This window comes from Pan paniscus, chromosome 2, assembly GCF_029289425.2.
Source record: "Pan paniscus chromosome 2, NHGRI_mPanPan1-v2.0_pri, whole genome shotgun sequence".
NCBI classification, from domain to species: domain Eukaryota; kingdom Metazoa; phylum Chordata; class Mammalia; order Primates; family Hominidae; genus Pan; species Pan paniscus.
Window position 1 is genome coordinate 24137497 of NC_085926.1, and position 23283 is coordinate 24160779.

The 23283-nt window shown below is 39.9% G+C and overlaps 1 protein-coding gene across 26 annotated transcripts in view; it reads right to left on the reverse strand.

The window, feature by feature from the left end:
* THRB (thyroid hormone receptor beta) overlaps positions 1 to 23283 on the reverse strand; it is a 377155-nt gene that overhangs the window by 64799 nt on the left and 289073 nt on the right. For all 26 annotated transcript variants that reach the window (XM_034955977.4, XM_063602735.1, XM_055109566.3 and 23 more), the window contains one exon: positions 7066 to 7326. In XM_034955977.4, the coding sequence (XP_034811868.1) occupies positions 7066 to 7326 (261 nt within the window). The remainder of the gene's footprint in view (positions 1 to 7065; positions 7327 to 23283) is intronic.

The following is a 23283-nucleotide window of genomic DNA, read 5'->3' on the forward strand; positions in this document are numbered from 1 at the left end:
AAAAAAAATACTTTGGTTGTTGCTATGGACTTTTTTTTCAACTGTTTATGCCTCTACTAGAGCTGTGCACATGATGTTTTGTTTGGCGTCCCTTCATTTATTTTTATATAGTTCAATGTATTTCAAGGTCAGAAAGGGTGGCAAAAACTGGAGGAGGTGGGCACAAGGCTAAGAGGTGTGTTTATATTCTAATAACAGTTATCATTGTTTAGTATCTCCTAAGTGCCAGGCACTATGTTGGGGGCTTTATACATATTATCTTTCATCTTTTTTCTTTTCTTTTTTCTTTTTTTTTTTTTGAGACAGAGTCTCACTCTGTCGCCCAGGCTGGAGTGCAATGGCGCTATCTTGGCTCACTGCAACCTCTGCCTCCTGGGTTCCAAGCGCTTCTCCTGCCTCAGCCTCCTGAGTAGCTGGGATTACAGGCACATGCCACAATCCCCAGCTAATTTTTTTTGTATTTTTTGTAGAGACAGGGTTTCATCATGTTGGCCAGACTGGTCTTGAAACTCCTGACCTCAAGTGATCCACCTGCCTCGGCCTCCCAAAGTGTTGGGATTACAGGTGTGAGCGACTGCGCCTGGCCTTTCATCTTTTTTTTTTTTTTTTTTTTTTTTTTTAAATTAAATCCTTCATTGAAATATCTTTCATCTTTACAACAAATCTGAAAGCTAGATATTATTCCTCTGTTTAAAACTAAATGGACTGAGGGTTACAGAGGTTAAAAAATTTTCCCTGAGCTGATGATTTAAAGAGCAAGAAATAAACTGAAGCCTAACTGTAAAGCATATGATAATAACATTAAACAAATTTATGCACATCATTATTCATTAATACATTCATTAATATTTATTAATACATTCTTGTAAAGATCTTTGAATGTGGTTGCATATGGAGTTAATCCTTCTTATTCCACCCTTTTCTAAGGTATCTACTGAAACAAGTTTGATGTATATCTGGGAACTTTTTTCTGTGCACATTTGTAAACACACAATTATATAGACTTTTAACGCTATAAATGGGATTACACTATTCTTAATGCATGCTTACTTTCATTAAGTATTCCTAAAATCACTTCTTTTAAAAAAGTCTGTTTTTAATTTTTCTGGTGAATGCTTTGGATATACCACAATTTATTGGAACATTCCCCAGTGGACAGACATTTAGATCGCTTCCAGTTTATCAGTAACAAAAAACAAAGATGCAAAGAACATGTTTGAACAGACTTGTGCCCTGTGTAAGTATTTCCCTGGGACAGAGTATGATGAGAGGTATGGTTGGGTACGTCTGCATCCTTTGGCATGACGGACACTGTTCAGTTGGCCTTGGAAAGCGTGGGGTGGTCCATCCCCTGCTCTGTGTGCATCTCAATGAAAACTGAAGTTAGATGAACCAGGGCCTTGAATTTCTGATATCTACCTCCCTTTGACATTGCTGTTTCCAGTTTTTTGTTTTTTCTTCCCTCCAATCTCGTGAGTAGCTATTATTTTCCCCCTTGGCTTTCTATTTCTGTCTGCCCCAGTATACGTATGGGGTACTTGTCCCTGCCTTTGAAGTATCAAATCACACAGCTATCTGACATATGCCCACAGTGGGGAGAGAGCCATCGTTCTCATGTTGATTGCTAAGGTTCCCAGAGTGCCCTTGAGGTATAAGAATCACTGGCACTCTCAGTTGGGACTGCAGATCCTGATGTATGATGAGTGGGGCAGAGTGGAGAGCAGAGATGGATGGAGCAGATGGTAGTACTGGCGGAAGGGCACAAGCTTTTTAATCCTCCACCTTTTAAAATACTCATTCACCTGGAGATGCCCTTGTATTTTACTTAAGGACAAAGATAGCAATCATCTGCTGAAAATGTGAATGTCTAACGTGAAGGATTATAATGCACACAATGACTTGCATTTATGTCTCCAACTTTTAAGACACTTTGTTATTTTGGTAAATGAGAATGGCACATCATTTGAAATTGTCATCACTGATTTGATTCATTTTTTTGTCTTTATGAAGAGCATGAATTAATAGTTTTCCCCTTTGCTGACATAAGATATTGTTTAAAAAATTACTTTAACTTGTCTAAATCTTGAGGACTGGTTTAATAAATTATGATACATCTATAAACAAGAATAATCTATAGCCAATGAAAGTCAGGACTCAGAATATTTAATGACATGGGAAAATGTTCATGATATATTGCTAGGCATTAAAAGCTGGTTAAAATGGTATGCCTAGTATGATCCCAGGTTTATAAAAAATACACATGCACAGAGAAAAGACTGAAATGTAATAAGAATGTGCAGTGCTTACCCTTGGGGAATAGAACTTCAACTGATTTTAAAACATTATTTGCAATTTTAAAAATTTGTAGAAATTTTTTTTCTACCATGAACATATATAGGCTTTTATAATGAGAGGAAATAACTTGTTCTTAAAATTATTTTAACTCATTCCCTCTTGCCTTCCTGGGTATCTGAGAATCAGTTTTAAAAATATTAAGCACAGAGACATTTCTGTGAGATCACTGATTGCTGCTCTCCTTTTTCTGAGTCCACCAGGGAGGTGGGTGAGTCCCTGCCTTGTTTCTCCCCTTGGGTTTCACTGTTTCAGGAAGGTCCCTGATTGACATAAAAGTGTAAAGGCCTGACTGCCTGGGTTCAGCAGGGCTGGTTAGGTCCAGCTCCAGGGATCCATGCATCCGTCTAGAGCCCATCCTTGTGGGACTGGGGAGACCCTGTGGTTCCCAGAGAGAAGTACAGTAGAGCATGAGAGGGTAGAGGGGTGAAGCCTTGTAAGAATTCAGGGGAGGATCAGGGCCCCAGTCAAACAGTGTGGGGTTCTCAGAAGGGCTCAAGTCCCAGGGTGATCTGTTATTAGGCAGTGACTAAGCAGACCTTCCAGCTGGCAATTGAGATAAGCTAGGCCCAAAGAAAGGCCCAACCAAGAATGGAGGGACTCAAGTGGCTCCCCACGTGCAGTCAGGGAAGGGAAGAGAAATGCACATTTCCTAAGTGCCCACCAGGTGGCAGACCCTTTCCTGTGCAACGAGTTGAAGAGTATTTTCAAGCTCGTCATGATACCCAGGTATTAAGAATCTGCACTGGGCTGGCAAGAACATAGAAGGCTGGGCCCCTCTCTAGAGATTCAGTAGTCTGGGTGGGGCCTGAGAATCTTATTTCTACGAAGCTCCAGGTTCTCCTAGTGCCACTGGTTGGTACTACCACACTTTCAGTAGCACTGGATATATCGTCTCAGACTGGGAAGGGAGGAGGAGGACAAGGAGTAGGATGTGGTCCTTACGGCTGAGCAATTGGTTCAAATTGTGATTAAAGTGCCAAGGAAGTGTGGCATGGAAAGAGCGGGTGTGGGTGGGTGGGGTGAGTTGCAGAAGGGAATGGGTCACTTGCTCCTGGTTAAAATAGCCTCTGATACTCCAGCAGATTCAACAGAGATCTGTTGTGAGATCTGCAACAGAATGTAAGGGCTCTTCCATAGCTCTCATTCTAATTAAATGTGTTACCAATTAATTCACTTAGGATGCTTACAGAAGACAGAAGCATAGGTATATGCAGGTTAAAATAAAAGCAGTAAGGCCGGGTGCAGTGGCTCATGCCTGTAATCTCACCACTTTGGGAGGCTGAGGTGGGTGGATCACCTGAGCTCAGGAGTTTGAGACCTGCCTGGCCAACATGGCGAAATCCTGTCTCTACTAAAAATACAAAAATTAGCTGGGCATGGTGGTGCATGCTTGTAATCCCAGCTACTCAGGAGGCTGAGGCAGGAGAATTGCTTGAACCTGGGAGGTAGAGGTTGCAGTGAGCCGAGATTGTGCCACTGCACTCCATCCTGGGCAACAGAGCAAGACTCCATTTCAAAAAAAAAAAAACAAAAAACAGTATTCAGAACAAAATGAAAAACAAAACCTTAGATAGCTACCCAAAACCCTAAAGAAACAATATTTAGAGTACTATAAACTATTTGAAGTGAAAGACTATTTTAAAAATCTGGTCCATTATGGAGCAATACATGGTTCTACTGCACAGGACTTTTACATAGTTCAAACCACATGTGACTGACCAGGCAAGTTTGACAATACTCAACTAACTGTCTATATCCTGTTCAGTGAAATGAATTCACTGATCATGCATTTGGATGCCAGTGGCAATGTCAAACTGCTATAAAAGTTCCTAAAGCTCACTCTCAGTTTCTGTATTTGCATCAATAGAAATGGTAATAACCACTTTGCAGAAGAGTGCCAGTCCCCAAACCACGCTTAGAAGTGCACTGGTCTAGCCTGGCTAGATGACTGACCTGGCAGATGGGCTCACTGCACAGCTTCAAGGAAGTCGATTTGTTCTTTGGATCCTGTTGTGCAGAATTAACTTTTGTATCCTCAGGACTATTTTGTTCGTATCATTTCTACATGGGGTCCTTGGAATAGGGCTAGTTGGATGTCCTTTTGGCCCTGCTGCCATTTTCTTATGCTTGGACATCAAGGGCAATATCCTGTATACAGTAGGCACTCAATAAACACCGATGAGTGAATGCATGGATTACTAGCCCAAGACTGAGATGTCAAGCGTTCTTGTGGGATAGACAGCCATCTAGGAAATAAATGCCCAACATGGATGAACATCAAAATATCACTCTCTTCCTAGTAACTATATAGAGCTGACAAGCAGAGCAGATGGAGAACCAACTCTATAAGGAAAGACTGTATAATCTTGTTGCTGTCCTGGACTCACTGCTGCCTCACTCAACACATGTGCCCATTTTGAATGAATGGTATTTAGTTTATAAGTTTCTTGGACCAAGATGACATAGGTTTCCTGGTGGCATTTTTATGCTGAACCAAGGCATTGCCCCATGCCTATGTCAAGGTGGACCCTGGTGGTTACTCTGGAAAACATGGGAGAGTTATTTTAGCTGTTTTCCTGTTAATATTAGAATCCTGAGGAAGGACTTTAATAATTTAATTATATTTTCTCATTACATCTCTGACTTTCAGGGAAAAAGAGTTGAATGAATGCAAAATAAATTATCAACTCTAACGTCCCTGAAGCCTCATGTCCTACCCCACATCTATCTGAAATTCTCCTCTTGCTTCATTTCTTACCAGGCTCACAGCATAGTTCAAAGTATTTATATGACTTAATGATGCATACCTAATAGTAATGATCACAATAATAATGACAGTTGCTATTCAGAGAGCACTATAAGTCAGGTACTTTGCTAAATGCTTAAATACATCATCTTATTTAATTGTACTAACAATCTTATAAGTTTGCTCAAGGACAGAAAGTAGAAAGGCTAGGATTCGAGCTCAAATAGATCAGTCTCAAATATTTGTGGTCTTAACCACTCTACTAAGCATCTTGTATCCAAACAGAGACTGTTTCCTTTTGCTTTTAAGATGGCCAACAAACTGAAATGTGTGGTGTTGGAAACTCTAGATATGAAAGGCCAAGGTTTATTTTAAATGATTGATAGAGACATAGATGGACTCTATGAATGAATAAATGAATGAATATTGTTATCAATTGTGAGTGAATCAAATTGGGTTTATGACATTGTTAGATCACAAGGATGCTAGAGTTTTCTGTTGGCGTTTCACCGTAAACTGACATGGTTTTAGTGCCAGCCCATATAATGTTGAGATACAATCTGGCCACATACGCTAAGACTAAATCTCAATTGTATTGCAAACAAACGTATTTTGCACACGCACACACGTGCACACACACACACATACGTCCTACATCCTGACTCCTTTGAAAAACTTTATTTTGCTTTTTTTTCTATATAGCCCTTTCAATTTCTCAGATCTCCTCTAAAATATATATATATATATATATATATATATATATATATATATATGAGAAAGAGAGTCCAAATACAAACCTTTCCAAAGGGACATGTATAGTTTTGACTGCACTCAAATCAGAGCTCAGAACACTATTTCACTATTACTTTTGAATAACTCTATTTCCAACTGAAACACTCAATTTCCCAGGTAAACTGGTAATTCCCAGGAGCTTTCAAAGCATTTTCAGAAAACCTAAAATACCAGTTCTTTTATATGAAGGATAAATATAATCATGTGTATATGTTCAAAGTAGAGCAGCTGTGTAAGTCCTTCATGCCTTGTAAATGGGAGTCTTTGCAAACTTTCTTTATTATGTATTGGTATATGATTGTGAGATTTTCAAAACACAATTTAAAACTTTACCATGAGTCACAATCCTCAAAGAAAAACTAAATAGACCCCCCCTTTTCTTTTAAAAAAGAAAAACCACTAAACTGAAAAAGAATGGGAAATTAAATGAACTTAGACATTTAAAGATGCAAATTGATCTCTTGGACATTGAAAGACACAAATTGATTTAAGAAGCAAAGATTTTGGGGAGCCCTAAGACAATAAAGCGATCAGCACAAAGACATCTGTCAGGGTGGAGGCGACCTGAGGTAAAGAACAGTTAAATCTAATGCAATCAGGAACTTAGGCCAGTTTAATGTTTTTTTTGCCTTATGAGGTGACAACCTCCTAACACCATAATCTCTCCTTTCAGGATGATGACACAAGGATTTAATGAGTAGAAGACAACAACTTAAAACCTCTCATTTGAACATGAATTGTCTAGGTTAAAGGTAGGCATTGAGATCCCATTAGCTACTGGCACACTTGGGAAAAGAAATGTACACATGCACAGACACACTTTAAAGCAAGACGTCATAAAAATACAGTGATGCCTGTTTCTACTCAGACCCAAAAATGGAATTAAAGCCAAAACTTACAACCCCTCTACTAATTAGAGAAGTAAAAATGTCTTCACCCCAAGTGTCCCAGCACAACGTGAAACCGAAACAAGCTGCCTTTCTTTGGATTCCACTTATTTATTTATGTTTAAAAGAATATTTGAAGAAAAGGACGCCTAGTAAAAGAACAGTAGGAGAAAACATGGGACACCATACATTGGAAGAGAAATGTAGATGAAGTACACAGCTACAACAGGGATATTTTTTTTCTTGTTGAAACACATGATAATGGGCTAATAAAAATCTGGTTACCTTTACATTTCTTCTCCTCCGTTTGGAAGGTCTGGGCACTTGAGACACTCTGGTCGTTCACATCATCATGGTCCAGATGGAATATTGAGCTAGTCCAAGTGGTCTGGATGAGATGTGGCGACGACTGTTCATTTTTCAACGTGCTGCGCCTCTCTGAATGGCTCTTCCTATGTAGGCAGGCTTCAGACATTCCTACTAGCTTCCAGTCGTGTTCTCGGTCTGGACAGTGCTTCGGTTTGTCCCAGGCTGTAAGGCCATTTTCTAAAGGGTTGAAAAACATGAGATGACGAGCTGTTGGCATTGTCAAGATTTTGCTGAGATGCAGAGTTTTGGAAGGCAAGTTGTTTCTCAATTCTTTTGGGCTGACAGTATTCACATGCCACTTGACGGGAGTGACAAGATGCAGAATTTGTCAGCCTTGGGCATTTAGCCACTGCAGTTGGGTTGCCTGTCGGAGTAATCAACACATTCCCCCTTATTTTAAATGCCTAGAAAGACATTAGTTCCTGCATGGCAAGGCTGTACTTTCGCCAGTCCCACTTCCACAGCAATGGCCCAGGAGCAAGTTTACACACCAATTTACGTTACTGCTTAGATGACCATTTGAGGTCTTGAGGGTCAGGGCTGGCCGTGAACACTTTTCAGATCCTTAGGACATAAAACACCCAGGATTCAGCCTTGTTTGACTTGGGTTTTATCACAAGCTGACCTGAGGGACACCCTGTTACTTAAGTGGGACGTGCTCACGTGGCCACACCGAGAGTGGCAACTCTGTTTTTACCACCTTCTACTTCTGATGGCCTACAAAAAGAAAAAAAAAAAAAAGAAGGGAATCTTACAAATAGAAGTTTTGTAAAGGGCTTCAGTACAGTCCCAAGTTGGCAATAAGAACCGAAGAAGGAAAGCAGATAGTGCTTTAGCTGTGGGACAAATTAAGAGCCCTAATGATAGAATGATGAACTTAAATTCTTTGGAGTACAGCTGGTTAATTATTTATGTATATTATATATATTTTTTCTATTCAATTTATAGGGACTTGAGGGTCTGGCCTACAGAAAATGGGAAAAAAATGTAATAATATGATGAAAAATTTCTGACACTAACCTTCCCTGGTGGCAAATTTTACTTCCTTAAATATCTTTACTGTACATGGATATAGAGAGCAAAAATGAGCAAGCTAATATATATATACATATTTGTATGCATGTTGTACACATTAAAAAACATAATCCATCTGGTCATCCATATTTTCAGAAATTCTTAAGCTACTGTTTGTCAAAATTAGAAAAAATATAATATAAATATGTGAATCCTCCTTTTCAGAGTTTATATGGTCTTTTTAAAGTGATCATAATTCACAAATTTATATGTGAATTTTTTTTAACAGTGAAATTACGAGAAGACCATGGATACCCATATCCCTGGGGCTTAGAGAGACATGTCTATCCTGACCTGTGCACAGCACACTGAATTTTAAGCTGACTTTCAAACATTTAAAGTGAATTTTAAATTATTTAACATGAGGGTTAAAAATGCTTTAGGTTTTCATAAGCACCCTCTCGAAAGCTACCAGATGTCTTCAGCTAATGTTGGTTAGGATGGTTTCTCTAAAAGTGTAAATTACTCAGTCACTTTTGAAAGTTGCATTTACCCTTCTGGGTTTTCATATTACTATGAGAAAATGCCAATGCCCATGCACATTGTATTTCTACTCCAGGAGAAAACCATGAACAATAGTAACAAAGTAACAATCAACACATGATTCCTTTGTCATAGTAAATGGAAATGCTGTGGCTTGAAATAGCTTACTTTGGCCAGTAAGCAATAAGTCTCCTTTTAAAAATTGTACACTGTGCTAGCTTTTGGGTGTAACATTTGATCTTATTCAGAGAAGAGCTCTGAAAATTCACTCTATGCAAAGGGCTGTGCTAAGCATTGTATTAGGCACATTATATAAACATAGATTCTTCCTTTTCAGAGTTTATATGGCATTATTCATTGCATGGTAAATCAAAAAGGTGTGGACTTCTACCACTTTCGACTGTGCTAGCTACTGGTGCAATTACAGGCACTTATTCTCAGTAGCCATTAAAAGGCAACAACAGATTGAGATCTTGAAAGATTGTATTGCATTTCGAGCTAAACATATCCATGTGTAACTCATTCAAGTACCATTATCCATAAGGGCTTGAGGTTTTTCATGAGCTAAATATAAAGTTACTGGGGGCAGGGGTTAATTCTGGGCCTAATGAGATTGATTTTATTTCTACAGACATGAACATTCTTCTCAGCACACATGTTTTTATGGTGTCTGCTTTATTTTCAGATACTCTAAATCCTCAGCAAATTGCATCTTGCAAAGCTTAATTTAAGTAAGGTTAAAGTTCTCAAACTATTTTGAAAAGCCTTTAAGATGTGATTTTTCTGCAGAAATTCCTAAAATTTGGTATTAATTCCCTTGACCCCACAGAAATTAAGAAAAACAGCCAAACTGGGTAGTCATTACTCCCTAGGGAAACAATGCTTGGCTGAGAGATGCTGACAGGGGCTCCACTCCAAGAGGACATTGCCCCTTAAAGTGCAGCCTATTAAAGCTTGCTTACCATGTCCCTTGGGCCAGCAAGAAGAGGGTTTTTTCTAAGCAAGGAAGGCTACACTTGGGGTGAGGCAAGGGATAGGATTGCTTTCATTTTCCAAAGAAAAGCAGCTGAGATGGTTGGGAAAAGGGCTTCATTCATGGGAGGCAATTACAAGCTCATAATTACTGTCTGTAATTACATTCGTAATAATGATATTCAGTTGCTTAACTGGCAGGTTTATTGGTTGGGGCACTGCTGGGAAACCTGGAGACTGAGAAGTCCCGGTTGGGTCATGAGAAAACTCAACAGGAATTTATTTAAGGAGGATTCTTGATTCCGATCCTCGCAAGAACAGAGGGGCAACATGCAATTCCTATGCCATTCCCAAGGAAGGATGAGACTCCCATGACACTGGGGTCCTTGAATTCTACCTACTGGATATACTGTTGTTGGTGAGAACTGCAAGTTACCTCCACATACCTGTGGTTGGCAATAATGGTCTTCAGTAATTTCCTATGTCTAATGCCCATATCCTTTTGTTCCTTCAAAGCTCACACAAATGGGATATTTCTTTTTAGGGAGATTAACATCCCAAAAGGTTAAGTCAGTGATTCTCAAAGTTTGATGTGTATCAGTATCACCTGAGGCACTATTAAACAACACTGAAGACCAGACTTTTTGAAGTTTGGATAGGGTGTGGGCATGCATAGATCTATCAAGTTCTCCAGGTGATTCTGATACCCAACAGAGTTTGAGATCCACAGGGTTAAGATAAATTTAAGGTAAGAAAATAAATTAGTGACAGATTTTGAATAAGCGTGTAGTTTCCTCAGACTCCAATATTTTACACAACCTCAGAGTAAATTTTCATTATCATTCAAAAAGTCATCCATTGTTTTGAGGTCTACTGAGTGACGCCTTAAAAGTCAGGTGTTAATTAGATATTATCTTGTAGATTGCAGGTATGGATGTAAATAAGTATTTACTCAGATTGCAGGTATGGATGTAAATAAGTATTTACTCAAAAAGCCTGTTGTCACTTGGAAAACAGTGTGGAGATTCCTTAAAGAACTAAAAGTGGGTCTACCGTTTGATCCACCAATCCTACTACTAGGTATCTACCCAGAGGAAAAGAAGTCATTATATGAAAAAGACATTTGCACACACATGTTTATAACAGCACAAATTGCAATTGCAAAAATATGGAACCAGCCCAAATGCCCATCAATCAACTCATGGATAAAGAAAATGTGATATATATGTATACACCATGGAATACTACTCAGACATAAAAAACAATGAAATAATGACATTCATAGCAACCTGGATGCAAGTGGAGACTATTATTCTAAGTGAAGTAACTCAGGAATGGAAAACCAAACATCATACGTTTTCACTCATGTGTGGGAGCTAGGCTATGAGGATGCAAAGGCATAAGAATGATACATTGGACTTTGGGGACTTCAGAAAGGGTCAGGGTGATGAGGGATAAAAGACTACACATTGGGTACAGTGTCCACTGCTCAGGTGGTGGGTGCACCAAAATCTCAGAAATCACCACTGAAGAACTTATTCATGAAACCAAACACCACATGTTCCCCAAAAACCTATTGAAATAAATAAAAAATTAAAAATAAAAGCCTGTTGTTCTGAGCATTATCTGGGACACATCGCACACAGTAGTAGAAGTAATATTTTTTTTAAAAAACGAGCATTCTAGAAACGATCATATCTTGTTATTCATATAAATTATGAACCGTTTACTCTTTAATGAATCCCAGCTAACATCTGGCTTTCAGTACTTCACATTCTAGACATCAACACAATTAATCAATTTAATTAGTTATGATGAATTAAAAATAAGTAGAACAAAATAAAATAATAACTAGATAGGGACATGTGAACTGCATTGGCTTGTGTGTCTCAAGGGAGTTTAGGCTTGAATGATTAGGTTTGCATTCGATGACCATCATTCTGATGGCTTTGATTGACACAACACTGATCCAAAGTGTTCTTTTGCAAAAGAGAAACAAACATAAATCGCATTAACATAACTACTTACATCCTATCTCTGGATATTTCATTAAAGATGATAGAAAATAAATCTGTCCATCAAAAAAGGGAGAATTAGATTAAAATATTCAAGTATTTCAGGACACAAGAGCGAGCTGATACCTTAGAAAAGAGCTAAAGCAAAGGAAATAGGATTATGACAAAGTGGTCAGAAGGGGTAAGCTGCGTAGGCTGGGATTTCATGGCACTCATTGCAAGAGTTTAGCTTGCATTAAAAGGCCATTAATATTAGGTACTGAGACTGACTGCAAACCATATTCCGCGTTAGGGGTGTGTGTATAAAACGTGCTTTGTAAACCCAGAGAGTGTGTAGAATTATCATTGTGTAGCATCAGACTATTAGGTATGAAGCCTCAAATTTCCATTTTAATTTTTTTACTTCAACCCATAAGGTTTAGCCTTGCTGAATTCTCAGACTATGTACGCCTCAACTGATTTTTTTAGAATCGTGCAGGACAGGAGAATAATGTTTGGCTGAGCATTTACTATGAGCCAGGAACTGAGCTAGACACTTTATCTTCACAAACATCCAGGGAATATATACTGCTTAACTGACAAGGAACCTAAAATTAAGAGAAGCACTTCACCTGCTCCTCTTTGCCTTCTGTGCTATTAACCGATATGTTCTCCTTATCGCCCTTAGTTTGATGAGTAGTAATTGACCTATTAATAGCTATTGTTTTATTTGTGCTTTGAAAGTTCTTTAGAAATTGTACTTACTACCTCATTTAATTTTCCCGTTACTCATTTATATTCATAACAAGTCTCCTTGCTTTTGCTCTCAGCCACTTATAATCTATTTTCCACAGAGCAGCCAGAGTGAGCATTTAAAAGTATAAATAACAGTGTATTTCTCTGGTGCTTAAAATAATCTGATGACTTCCCACCAATATTAGAATAAAATCTTCAGGCCTTACAGTGGCCTCAAGGCCCCACTGAGCCTCCCTCTGGCTGAGCTCCTCACCCATGGTTCTGCCCCCTTCTCTCTATCCTCCAGCCACATGGGCTGCCTCTAACATAGGAAGCCCATTCCCACAGCAGCATCTTGCAGAAGCTCTTTCCTATGTCTGCAGTGCCCCTGTCCAAATCCTTATATCACCAGCTCCCTGTCATTGAGGTTTGAGGGAGGCCTTTCCTGACCAGCTCTCCAACCATTTTCTCTCTATCATCTTACTTTAGGTTCTTCATCATACTTGTCACCAATGGGAACTGTTTTGTCTGTCCTCACTGGAAATGTAAGCATGACAGAAATAGGGATGAGCACTGTTGTGGTCATTACTATGTCTCTAGCACTTGCAAAAGAGCCTTATGAATAATAGGTGCTTGGCAAAATTTGTATGGGGGTGGGGAATGTGGATAGAATTATCATCCCTGTTTTACATGTGTGGAAACTGAATTTAGAAAGTGATGTGGATGTACATGATGGAACTGGACTCAAACCCAGGTGTTCTGACTCTAAAACCTGACCTGACCTTCTATAGTTCAGTTAAAGTTGCTTCTGGTTGCCAAGGACTGTAAACTTTGACCTAGTCCAGAAGCCATTTGAAGGAATGGCTCATGCCTTATATTTCTTGGTAGCCTCGTGAGAGGTGGTCATTAGAGAGGCCAAAAAAATAAAAATAAAAATAAAAAAAGTTGCTTCTGGAACTTTAGAGATGTGGGTTTCCTGTAAAATGGGAATATACTATTGTTTTGATGACCAAATAGGTTTATATATAAAAAGGTCTTGGAACAGTGTCCTGCACATTGTAAGCATGCACTAATTGTAAGTTCTTCACTTATGCATCCACATGACCTCTCTTCCCTTGCCTTACTCTCCAAACTCTTCTCCTCTAAACATGATTTTTAAAGAGCATTCCCCCCACCCCAAAAAAAAGAATTTCATAAATGACTCCATACCACTATATTAATGGCTAAGAACCTAGGATGAGTCACCTCACAGCAGAAGTTGTGTTTTAAAGAGGATGCCTGGAAAGCATTGGGCCATGGCCCAAGGAATGTATCTCTAAAATTGGATTCCTAGATTCTGTGCAAGGCAAATGGGAGAAGAATTTTGGTGAAGTGAGCATTTCCTGTTAGGTTTGCCTGACCATCATTATATCTGGCTTGATTAGCTTGGTAGCTCAAATAACATAACAATGAAGACACACATTTGATCCTTACTCAACCTTCAAGGTCTAGTTCATCATTTAAGCTTTCTTGAAGCAATCCATCCACCCTCCAAACTTCCATCCCACTTTCCACGTATCTCTCTCCTCCACGTGCTACCTTCTACCTTGTGATATATCCATTTACATACATGTATATAATTTTCTTAACACTCATAGTGGCTAGCACAACACCTGAAGTAATATTTATTGTCCTCTCATAACTTTGCAAAGAGAAAACTATTTCCTAGGCACATAATCCAGTAACTTTGCAAACACAAAACTATTTCCTAGGGACATAATTCATGCCCAGTTTCTTATCCAAAAGCCACTGGTCTGCTAGGAGGACTCATCATTACAAGCAGTTCAATATGGACTACCAATAGGATTGTTCTCCCAGAAGTGCTGGTGAAAATGAAACCTATTTTGCTTTTCAGAGGCAGGAAAAGATAGTGGGTAAGAATATGCGCTCTGCTTGCCAAGGTTCAAATTCTGACTCTGCCATATATTAGCTGTGGTTTGGGGCAAATTGCTCTACCTCTTTGAATCTCTCTCCTGAATTATCCATAATATTTGTCTATGTCTCTTCTATAAGGCAAGAACTTACCATGTCCTCCTTGTATCATGTAAATGGTACATGCACCCTTTTCCCTCTTATTGGACTCTAATCACTGTATCCATCTCTTAATCTCCACAGGTCTAAGCACAATGCTATAACATGACGGGACCTCAATAAATATTATTTGGAAATAATTGAACATAATAAGAACAGATCAAAATACCCCTGAAACTGAACAGAGCACATACAGGTTTTTATTCATTTAGGAATTTCTATTTACTGAGCAATAATGTGCTTTATGCAAGGCAGAGTCAGCCATAACTGGTTAGCATCAAAGTTCTGCAACAAAAGGCAGCTCAGCCACCAACAGATACTGTAGCATAGCCTTAGACAAGCTCTGTGAACAGGGAAGACAGAAAGGGCAGCTAGATGGCTTTATTCTTCCTTGTCCTCAGGCTGTGTAAACCAACCGTGTTTTTACTTTGGCATTTGTATCGGATGCCGGAGCTGGTATCTCAAGGCCATCTTTCTAAGACCTCTGAAACACTGACTTAATCGGTTAGTCCACTAACATCTGGGATGGGGTGAGCTGGTCACCAGAGGGCAGGCTCCTGGCTTGTGTTTCCCAGTGCCTTTGAATCTACCCAGGTGGCTTTGCTTGGCCTGGGAACTTTTAACAGTATCCTGAAGCTGCATTGCCTGCTCGCTTCCATTTATGTAGGTCTCTGCAGGAACTCTGCCCCAGCTGATGCCATGAGACTTGTAAATTTGGAATATTTGGACAAGGGAGGAGAGACATCTCCAAAATAGTGAAAAGTTAAATTGTTGGCTGTTTCTAAAGGAAATCTGCTATTACTACATTCAAGAATTGCTATGGAAGCTTTATAGGTTATAGGACCTCACAGTGTTGGTGTGAAAGTACTTCACAATGTTGATGTGAAGAATACATGAACCAACACATGGACAAGGTCTAGCCTTGTGCAGAAATACAGTAAGTGTTCAAAGTGTCTCCCCCCGCCTCCCCCCCCCTTTTTTTTTACTACTAGTAATTACAGAGACCAAATCCACAATTCTTAACTGGTGGGAAGGAGCCTGTAGGATCTATTCTCATGCTTCCTCTTTCTCTCAATTTACACGAACATTCTGGACTCTCCCAGCTCAGTTTCAGTCCTATCCACACAGCTTTCCCTTACTATTCCAGTCTGTGGTGAGTTCTTTTTCCTTTAAAATACATTTCTTATTTATTCTAAGCTCATGCAGTCATGATCATTTCTGAGCTCTTGTTGGTGTATGTTAGTGTTCCCAAAATGAAGACTTAGATAGCTCTTGAGATTGTGAACAGATCCTACTTTGGTATTCTCAACAATTTAAGTCTGCAAAATGGAGTGAAATATTCTGGTCATTGTTAGACTCATGGAGGCATGGGTCATAGCTGGGGAGGGTGTGTCTTCCTGGCCACTGGCTCCTAAGGGAATTGAGGATAGAGTGGATGAGAAAGGGAGGGAACCATATTCATTATTGTGTACAAGGTAGCTGAAGGGCATAATCATAATGTTAGTGATAGCTCAGATTTATGGAGCATTTATTTAAGTCAGGCTACATAGACTAGGCTCCATAAATTAAAATTACTACCAACTGAACACCTACTACATGCCAGATAGCATCTGAAAGTACTTTTCATACATTATTTTATCTAACTCAGATAATGTGTTTTGATATCCCTAATCAGGGTGCACTCATCTCAAGAAGAACTCTGCTGCTTCACTCCTGAGACTTTATCAATATGGTCTGCTGAGGCCCATGTTCAACTTTTGTCCGGTTACATAAACTATGCCTTCAGCATATCTTCTTTTAGGCAAAGTCTTGCAAAATTAGCCTCTTTGTTCAAGTACGCTGCCTTTCATTGCTAAATGGTTTTGTCTTTCTTTTACTGAGCACCTGCCTATTAATTTTCTCTCTTGTTGAGACTGGGCTTTTCTGTCCCCGTGTGCAAGTGAATTTAAGTTTGCTATCACAGAGTCCTTCTCCTATTTCATTGGCAGGGATTATCAGTCCATTAAGTGGGTGAGATTTGGGAGCTGTTAGGAGATAAACAAATCTTTTCCTTATCTGGCTGCTCCCACTTCTCTGGTTTTCCTGTATATTCCATTAGGCAATCACTATCCTAATGAAAAACAATCATCATGACTGCAGAAACCTGAAATAATTACTCTGAAACTAAAAAGTACAATGATTGATAATCTTTTGATAAATGAAAACCATTAAAACAATTTTAAAGTTTGTGTTTATAACATTTATAGAGGATGCTTATTAATCTGAAGTGCAGCCTGAAACAAAACTAAAAAGCAAAACAAAACAACGTGTGTTCAAAGACCATGGTGTAACTGTCATTTGGCTGCATGAAAACATGGCGGTGACCAGGTTCATAGGCAACATCTTACAATTATTTAACCACATAGGAACAAGCTGACTGCTGAACACTGACCAGAGGCCCTGAGCACTGGGAAAATACTTTCCGGAGGACACAATGGAATCCTCCCCCAGGAATGGTCATTAGATTTTCCATAATTCATACCGGATTTAATCAGAGAGTCCTTAGGTTGGATGACTCAAACTTTGAGGTAATTACTCTAAAGGCCACAGAGATTCCATTTAGGATATTAGAAAAGCTACAGTGGTTGCAGAAACATTCATATTAACGAGCCACAAATGCACATAAAAGGGAACAGATGTTTACTGCTAGGATTAGGTTTCTCCTGTGCAAAAGTTCAGAGCATAATGTTTATTCTTGATGCCAGTCTGAACCCACATTTTTCAAAAAAACCCAAGATATCTTTATGAGACTCGCCCCATTTTATGCTCCCAAACATGAAATACCCCTTTTCAAGGTAGAATATACATGTGAATCTTTTCTGACTTTGGAAACTAGGACTAGGGTATGATTTGTGGACAAAAATCAAAATTTAAGATTTATAATTTCTCAAATAAAAGACAAAATATGACTTGGGTAATTAGATCAGTGGTATACATCACCCTGTAAAAATCTCAGTACTTGGCAGCAAAACACCCATATTCTTTCAACAGATTACACTCAGGGATTAACAAAATCCACACAAATATATGCTAGTGTTAGCAGAGTAACATATAGGTCCTCCTCTGGGTTTTCATAGAATCTCACTACAATTTCCCACTTTGTTTGGTACCCAGGTGAGACTAATTTTCAATTTTTATGTGTAAAAACATAAATAGGATCAAGATCATGGCAGATAGTTGTTTAGGGAAGAGACATTTCAATCTGGAAAAGTGTGGTTTTTTCTTTGGTTCAGGAATAGAAGCACTGCCACAGCATGCACAGCTATCTTGTTCTTGGTTATAATAGCAGGTGAGGTTTTTACACTGGTGAGATCTCCTTGAGAGCAGGCGCTTTTGGGATATTTTCAGGTCCACAGAATACTTTTAAATACACCAAAAACATATTTTATGAAATGGGCCTTAGTGGTATGACTTAAGTACCTGCAGGGTATGTAATGCTCCCCTAGGAGGGTCTATTTTAGCACCTATACCTCACTGATACAGTCCCAACAGTAGAGAGGGGAGAATTAAATTGTCTTCTACCTGCCTGTCTTGTGGAAGATAATTTAGAACTGCAGATGGGTCAAATTGCTTGGTGTAATCTATTCTATGATTTTTTTTTTAAGTTTAAGAAAATGAAGAGAAGCACGTAGGGTTTTAACTGTCTTTTCCATATCTTCCTGTTATTTTTCCCCTTAAACATTTCAATTTCTTAAATTAGAGTTGGTGAGGCTGGGGCTGGAGAGGGGGTCTGGCAGTGAGTTCATGCAGGACTGCTTGATCTCTACTGCTTGATCTCTACTTGGGTCAGGTGTGCCCCCTGCCTCCTCCATGCTCAAATGGCTTGTGAATATCTACGGCCCTGTTACTCAAAGTGCAGTCTAAGGACCTGCAGCATCAGCATCTCCTGGGAATTTGTTAGAAATGTGGGATTTCTGCCTCCAGAACGGGTGAATCACAATCTGCATTTTAACAAGATCCCCATGTGACTCACATGCACATTAATGTTTGAGACATTCTGTTCTAGGGGCACAGTCTCCATATAAAGTAGACAGAATTTGTTAAACATGTGGTTACCCAAGTGAAATGTTGGTGGGATTTAACATATACCACATAGTGATAAGAGCCATGATTTTCCTATTCAGAAATCAGAGGGGAAAGTAGTAGTTGATGAATTGTAGGTTAGGGAAATTATACATGCAGAAATTAAAAGACAGTGTATTTGATGTCTTTATTTCCTAAGTGGTTAGTTTGGTAAATTTGGTTCCTAAAATGGAAAAATCCAAACACCAAGATTTCAGATTATACTTCCATTTTTTGTTTGTCAGTTTCTCCTCTAAAGACAGCCAACAAAATAATAAAAGCAATAGCTAACATTTTATTTATGCTTACTATATGTTAGGCACTCATTTTGATCAGTTTTCATTTAATTTTCATGATAACTCTATGAAGCAGACTGTTATTCTCGTTTTTTGTATGAGGAACCTGGAGCACAGAGAGGTTAAACAACTTGCCCAAGATCACACAGTGGATAAATGACAAAATCAGAATCCAGGCCCAAGTAGGATTAGCTGAGCATGCGACACCCTCTATGGGAAGTCAACACTGGATGGCTTAGATGATCATCTCAGGCAAACAAAAACAAAAACTAGTTTCCATGGGCTGAAATATGGCTCAGAGAGGTCACATTCTTGCTCAAAGTGACTGAGATGGAGGAAGAGCTGGGATGAGTCTTGTGATTCTTCATCCCATAATCTTTTAATTGAAAACATACGTTTTTGGTATACAACAAAAATTCATTGCTCAATCTCAATGCTGTTTCAAATTCTGATATTTGAACCCTACACCTCAAATACTAAGAGCTGTTTTTGTAATTAAGACTCCATTTTTTCATCTAGTAAATTAACCAAACAAGAGACAGCTGTGCAAGGAAGAATTCTGTTTCCCATACTGGTTGCTGATGATGATTTTTAAAAAGGTTAGTATTTATGATGGGCTCTGCCTCCAAACGGCCAAACTTAAAAAGATGGCAAAAACAAAGCAACCAAGGTCATGAAGAATCAATTTGTTTCTTAGCTGCCATCTAGAAGGTTAAAAAGCTGCCAAATCATTTAGAACTGACAAAAGGATAATTTTGAGTTTATGATATTGAGCATCAATGCCTATAGAGGGCCTACTATGTGCCATTTAATTTACTGTTTCATTTACTCATTACAACAACATTGTGGAGGAGATGCTGTGATTAGCCCCATTTTACAGATGAGAAAACCTTGGCTGAGAGAGCAAAAGATGTTACCTAAAGTTACAGATAGTAAATAGGTAGCTACTTTCATAACACCTTTGCTATCTTCTACAGGTGAGGCAATTGCAGCCCAGAGAGATAAAGCATTTGTCACAGTCACAAAAGTAATTTAAGGGGAAGTGCTGCACTTGGAATCCTCCTCAGGATGGGTGGACTGGCCTGATGGCAAATGGGAACTCTTGTAATTACTATGGGCCATTTCGGCAGGACTATTGCTTTGAGAGAGGTTCATCTATTTCCTTAGCAAAAACCACTTCAAGAAGCAAAATCTCTCCTGGAAAATGAATGGAGGAAAGGGCATTTTTCTTTAGAAGCCCAGCCAGGCGCAGTGGCTCATGCCTGGAATCCCAGCACTTTGGGAGGCTGAAGTGGGTGGATCTCTTGAGCTCAGGAGTCCAAGACCAGCCTGGGCAACATGGCAAAACCCCATCTCTACCAAAAATACAAAAAATTAGCTGGGTGTGGTGGCACACACCTGTGGTCCCAGCCACTTAGGAGGCTGAGGTGGGAGGATTGCTTGAGCCTGGGAGGCGGAGGTTGCAGTGAGTCACTGCACTCCAGCTTGGGTGACAGTGGGACCTTGTCTCAAAATTTTAAAAAAGCATATAAAGGACATTATGTCTAAATAAATAGGGTTGTCTCATTTCACCCATGGAGCAATAGTATCTGAACACTGATGCTTGGGAAGTTGAAAGACATAAGTTTTGGGGCAGTTCTCAGATGGCTGAATAGGAACAGCTCCAGTCTACAGCTCCCAGCATGAGCGACGCAGAAGACGGGTGATTTCTGCATTTCCAACTGAGGTACCAGGTTCATCTCACTGGGGCTTTTCGAACAGTGGGTGCAGGAGAGTGGGTGCAGCCCACTGAGTGTGAGCCGAAGCAGGGCGAGGCATCACCTCACCCAGGAAGCACAGGGGGTCAGGGAATTCCCTTTCTTAGCCAAGGGAAGCTGTGACAGACAGCACCTGGAAAATCGGATCACTCCCACCCTAACACTGCACTTTTCCAATGGTCTTAGCAAATGGCACACCAGGAGATTATATCCCACGCATGGCTTGGAGGGTCCCACGCCCACGGAGCCTTGCTCATTGCTAGCACAGCAGTCTGAGATCAAACTGCAAGGTGGCAGCAAGGCTGGGGGAGGGGCACCCGCCATTGCTGAGGATTGAGTAGGTAAACAAAGCAGCCGGGAAGCTCGAACTGGGCGGAGCCCACCACAGCTCAAGGAGGCCTGCCTGCCTCTGTAGACTCTACCTCTGGGGGCAGGGCATAGCTGAACAAAAGGCAGCAGAAAACTCTGCAGACTTAAATGTCCCTGTCTGACAGCTTTGAAGAGAGTAGTGGTTCTCCAAGCATGGAGTTTGATATCTGAAAACAGACAGACTGCCTCCTCAAGTGGGTCCCTGACCCCTGAGTAGCCTTACTGGGAGGCACCCCCCAGTAGGGGCAGACTGACACCTCACACGGCTGGGCACCCCTCTAAGACAAAGCTTCCGGAGGAATGATCAGGCAGCAACATTTGCTGTTCAGCAATATTCGCTGTTCTGCAGCCTTCACTGGTGATACCCAGGCAAACAGGGTCTGGAGTGGACCTCTAGCAAACTCCAACAGACCTGCAGCTGAGGGTCCTGTCTGTTAGAAGGAAAACTAACAAACAGAAAGGACATCCACACCAAAACCCCATCTGTACGTCACCATCATCAAAGACCAAAGGTAGATAAAACCACAAAGATGGGGAAAAAACAGAGCAGAAAAGCTGAAAATTCTAAATATCAGAGCTCCTCTCCCCTCCAAAGGAACACAGCTCCTCACCAGCAATGGAACAAAGCTGGTCAGAGAATGACTCTGACAAGTTGAGAGAAGAAGGCTTCAGACAATCAAACTTCTCTGAGCTAAAGGAGGAAATTTGAACCCATCGCAAAGAAGCTAAAAATCTTGAAAAAAGATTAGATGAATGGCTAACTACAATAACCAGTGTAGAGAAGTCCTTAAATGACCCGATGGAGCTGAAAACCATGGCACAAGAACTACGTGACGAATTCACAAGCTTCAGTAGCCGATTCGATCAACTGGAAGAAAGGGTATCAGTGATTGAAGATCAAATGAATGACATGAAGCGAAAAGAGAAGTTTAGAGAAAAAAGAGTAAAAAGAAATGAACAAAGCCTCCAGGAAATATGGGACTATGTGAAAAGACCAAATCTACATCTGATTGGTGTACCTGAAAGTGATGGAGAGAATGGAACCAAGTTGGAAAACACTCTGCAGGATATTATCCAGGAGAACTTCCCCAACCTAGCAAGGCAGGCCAACATTCAGATTCAGGAAAGACAGACAATGCCACAAAGATACTCCTCGAGAAGAGCAACTCCAAGACACGTAATTGTCAGATTCACCAAAGTTGAAATGAAGGAAAAAATGTTAAGGGCAGCCAGAGAGAAAGGTCAGGTTACCCACAAAGGGAAGCCCATCAGACTAATAGCGGATCTCTCAGCAGAAACTCTACAAGCCAGAAGAGAGTGGGGGCCATTCAACATTCTTAAAGACAAGACTTTTCAACCCAGAATTTCATATCCAGCCAAACTAAGCTTCATAAGTGAAGGAGAAATAAAATCCTTTACAGAGAAGCAAGTGCTGAGAGATTTTGTCACCACCAGGCCTGCCCTACAAGAGCTCCTGAAGGAAGCACTAGACATGGAAAGGAACAATCAGTAGCAGCCACTGCAAAAACATGCCAAATTGTAAAGACCATCGATGCTAGGAAGAAACTGCATCAACTAACAAGCAAAATAACCAGCTAACATCATAATGACAGGATCAAATTCACACATAACAATATTAACCTTAAATGTAAATGGGCTCAATGCTCCAATTAAAAGACACAGACTGGCAAATTGGATAAAGAGTCAAGACCCATCAGTGTGCTGTATTCAGGAGACCCATCTCATGTGCATAGACACACATAGGCTCAAAGTAAAGGGATGGAGGAAGATCTACCAAGCAAATAGGAAACAAAAAAAGGCAGAGGTTGCAATCCTAGTCTCCGATAAAACAGACTTTAAACCAACAAAGATCAAAAGAGACAAAGAAGGCCATTACATAATGGTAAAGGGATCAATTCAACCAGAAAAGCTAACTATCCTAAATATATATGCACCTAATACAGGAGCACCCAGATTCACAAAGCAAGTCCTGAGTGACCTACAAAGAGACTTAGACTCCCACACAATAATAATGGGAGACTTTAACACCCCACTGTCAACATTAGACAGATCAACGAGACAGAAAGTTAACAAGGGTATCCAGGAATTGAACTCAGCTCTGCACCAAGCGGACCTAATAGACATCTACAGAACTCTCCACCCCAAATCAACAGAATATACATTCTTCTCAGCACCACATCACACTTATTCTAAAATTGACCACATAGTTGGAAGTAAAGCACTCCTCAGCAAATGTAAAAGAACAGAAATCACAACAAACTG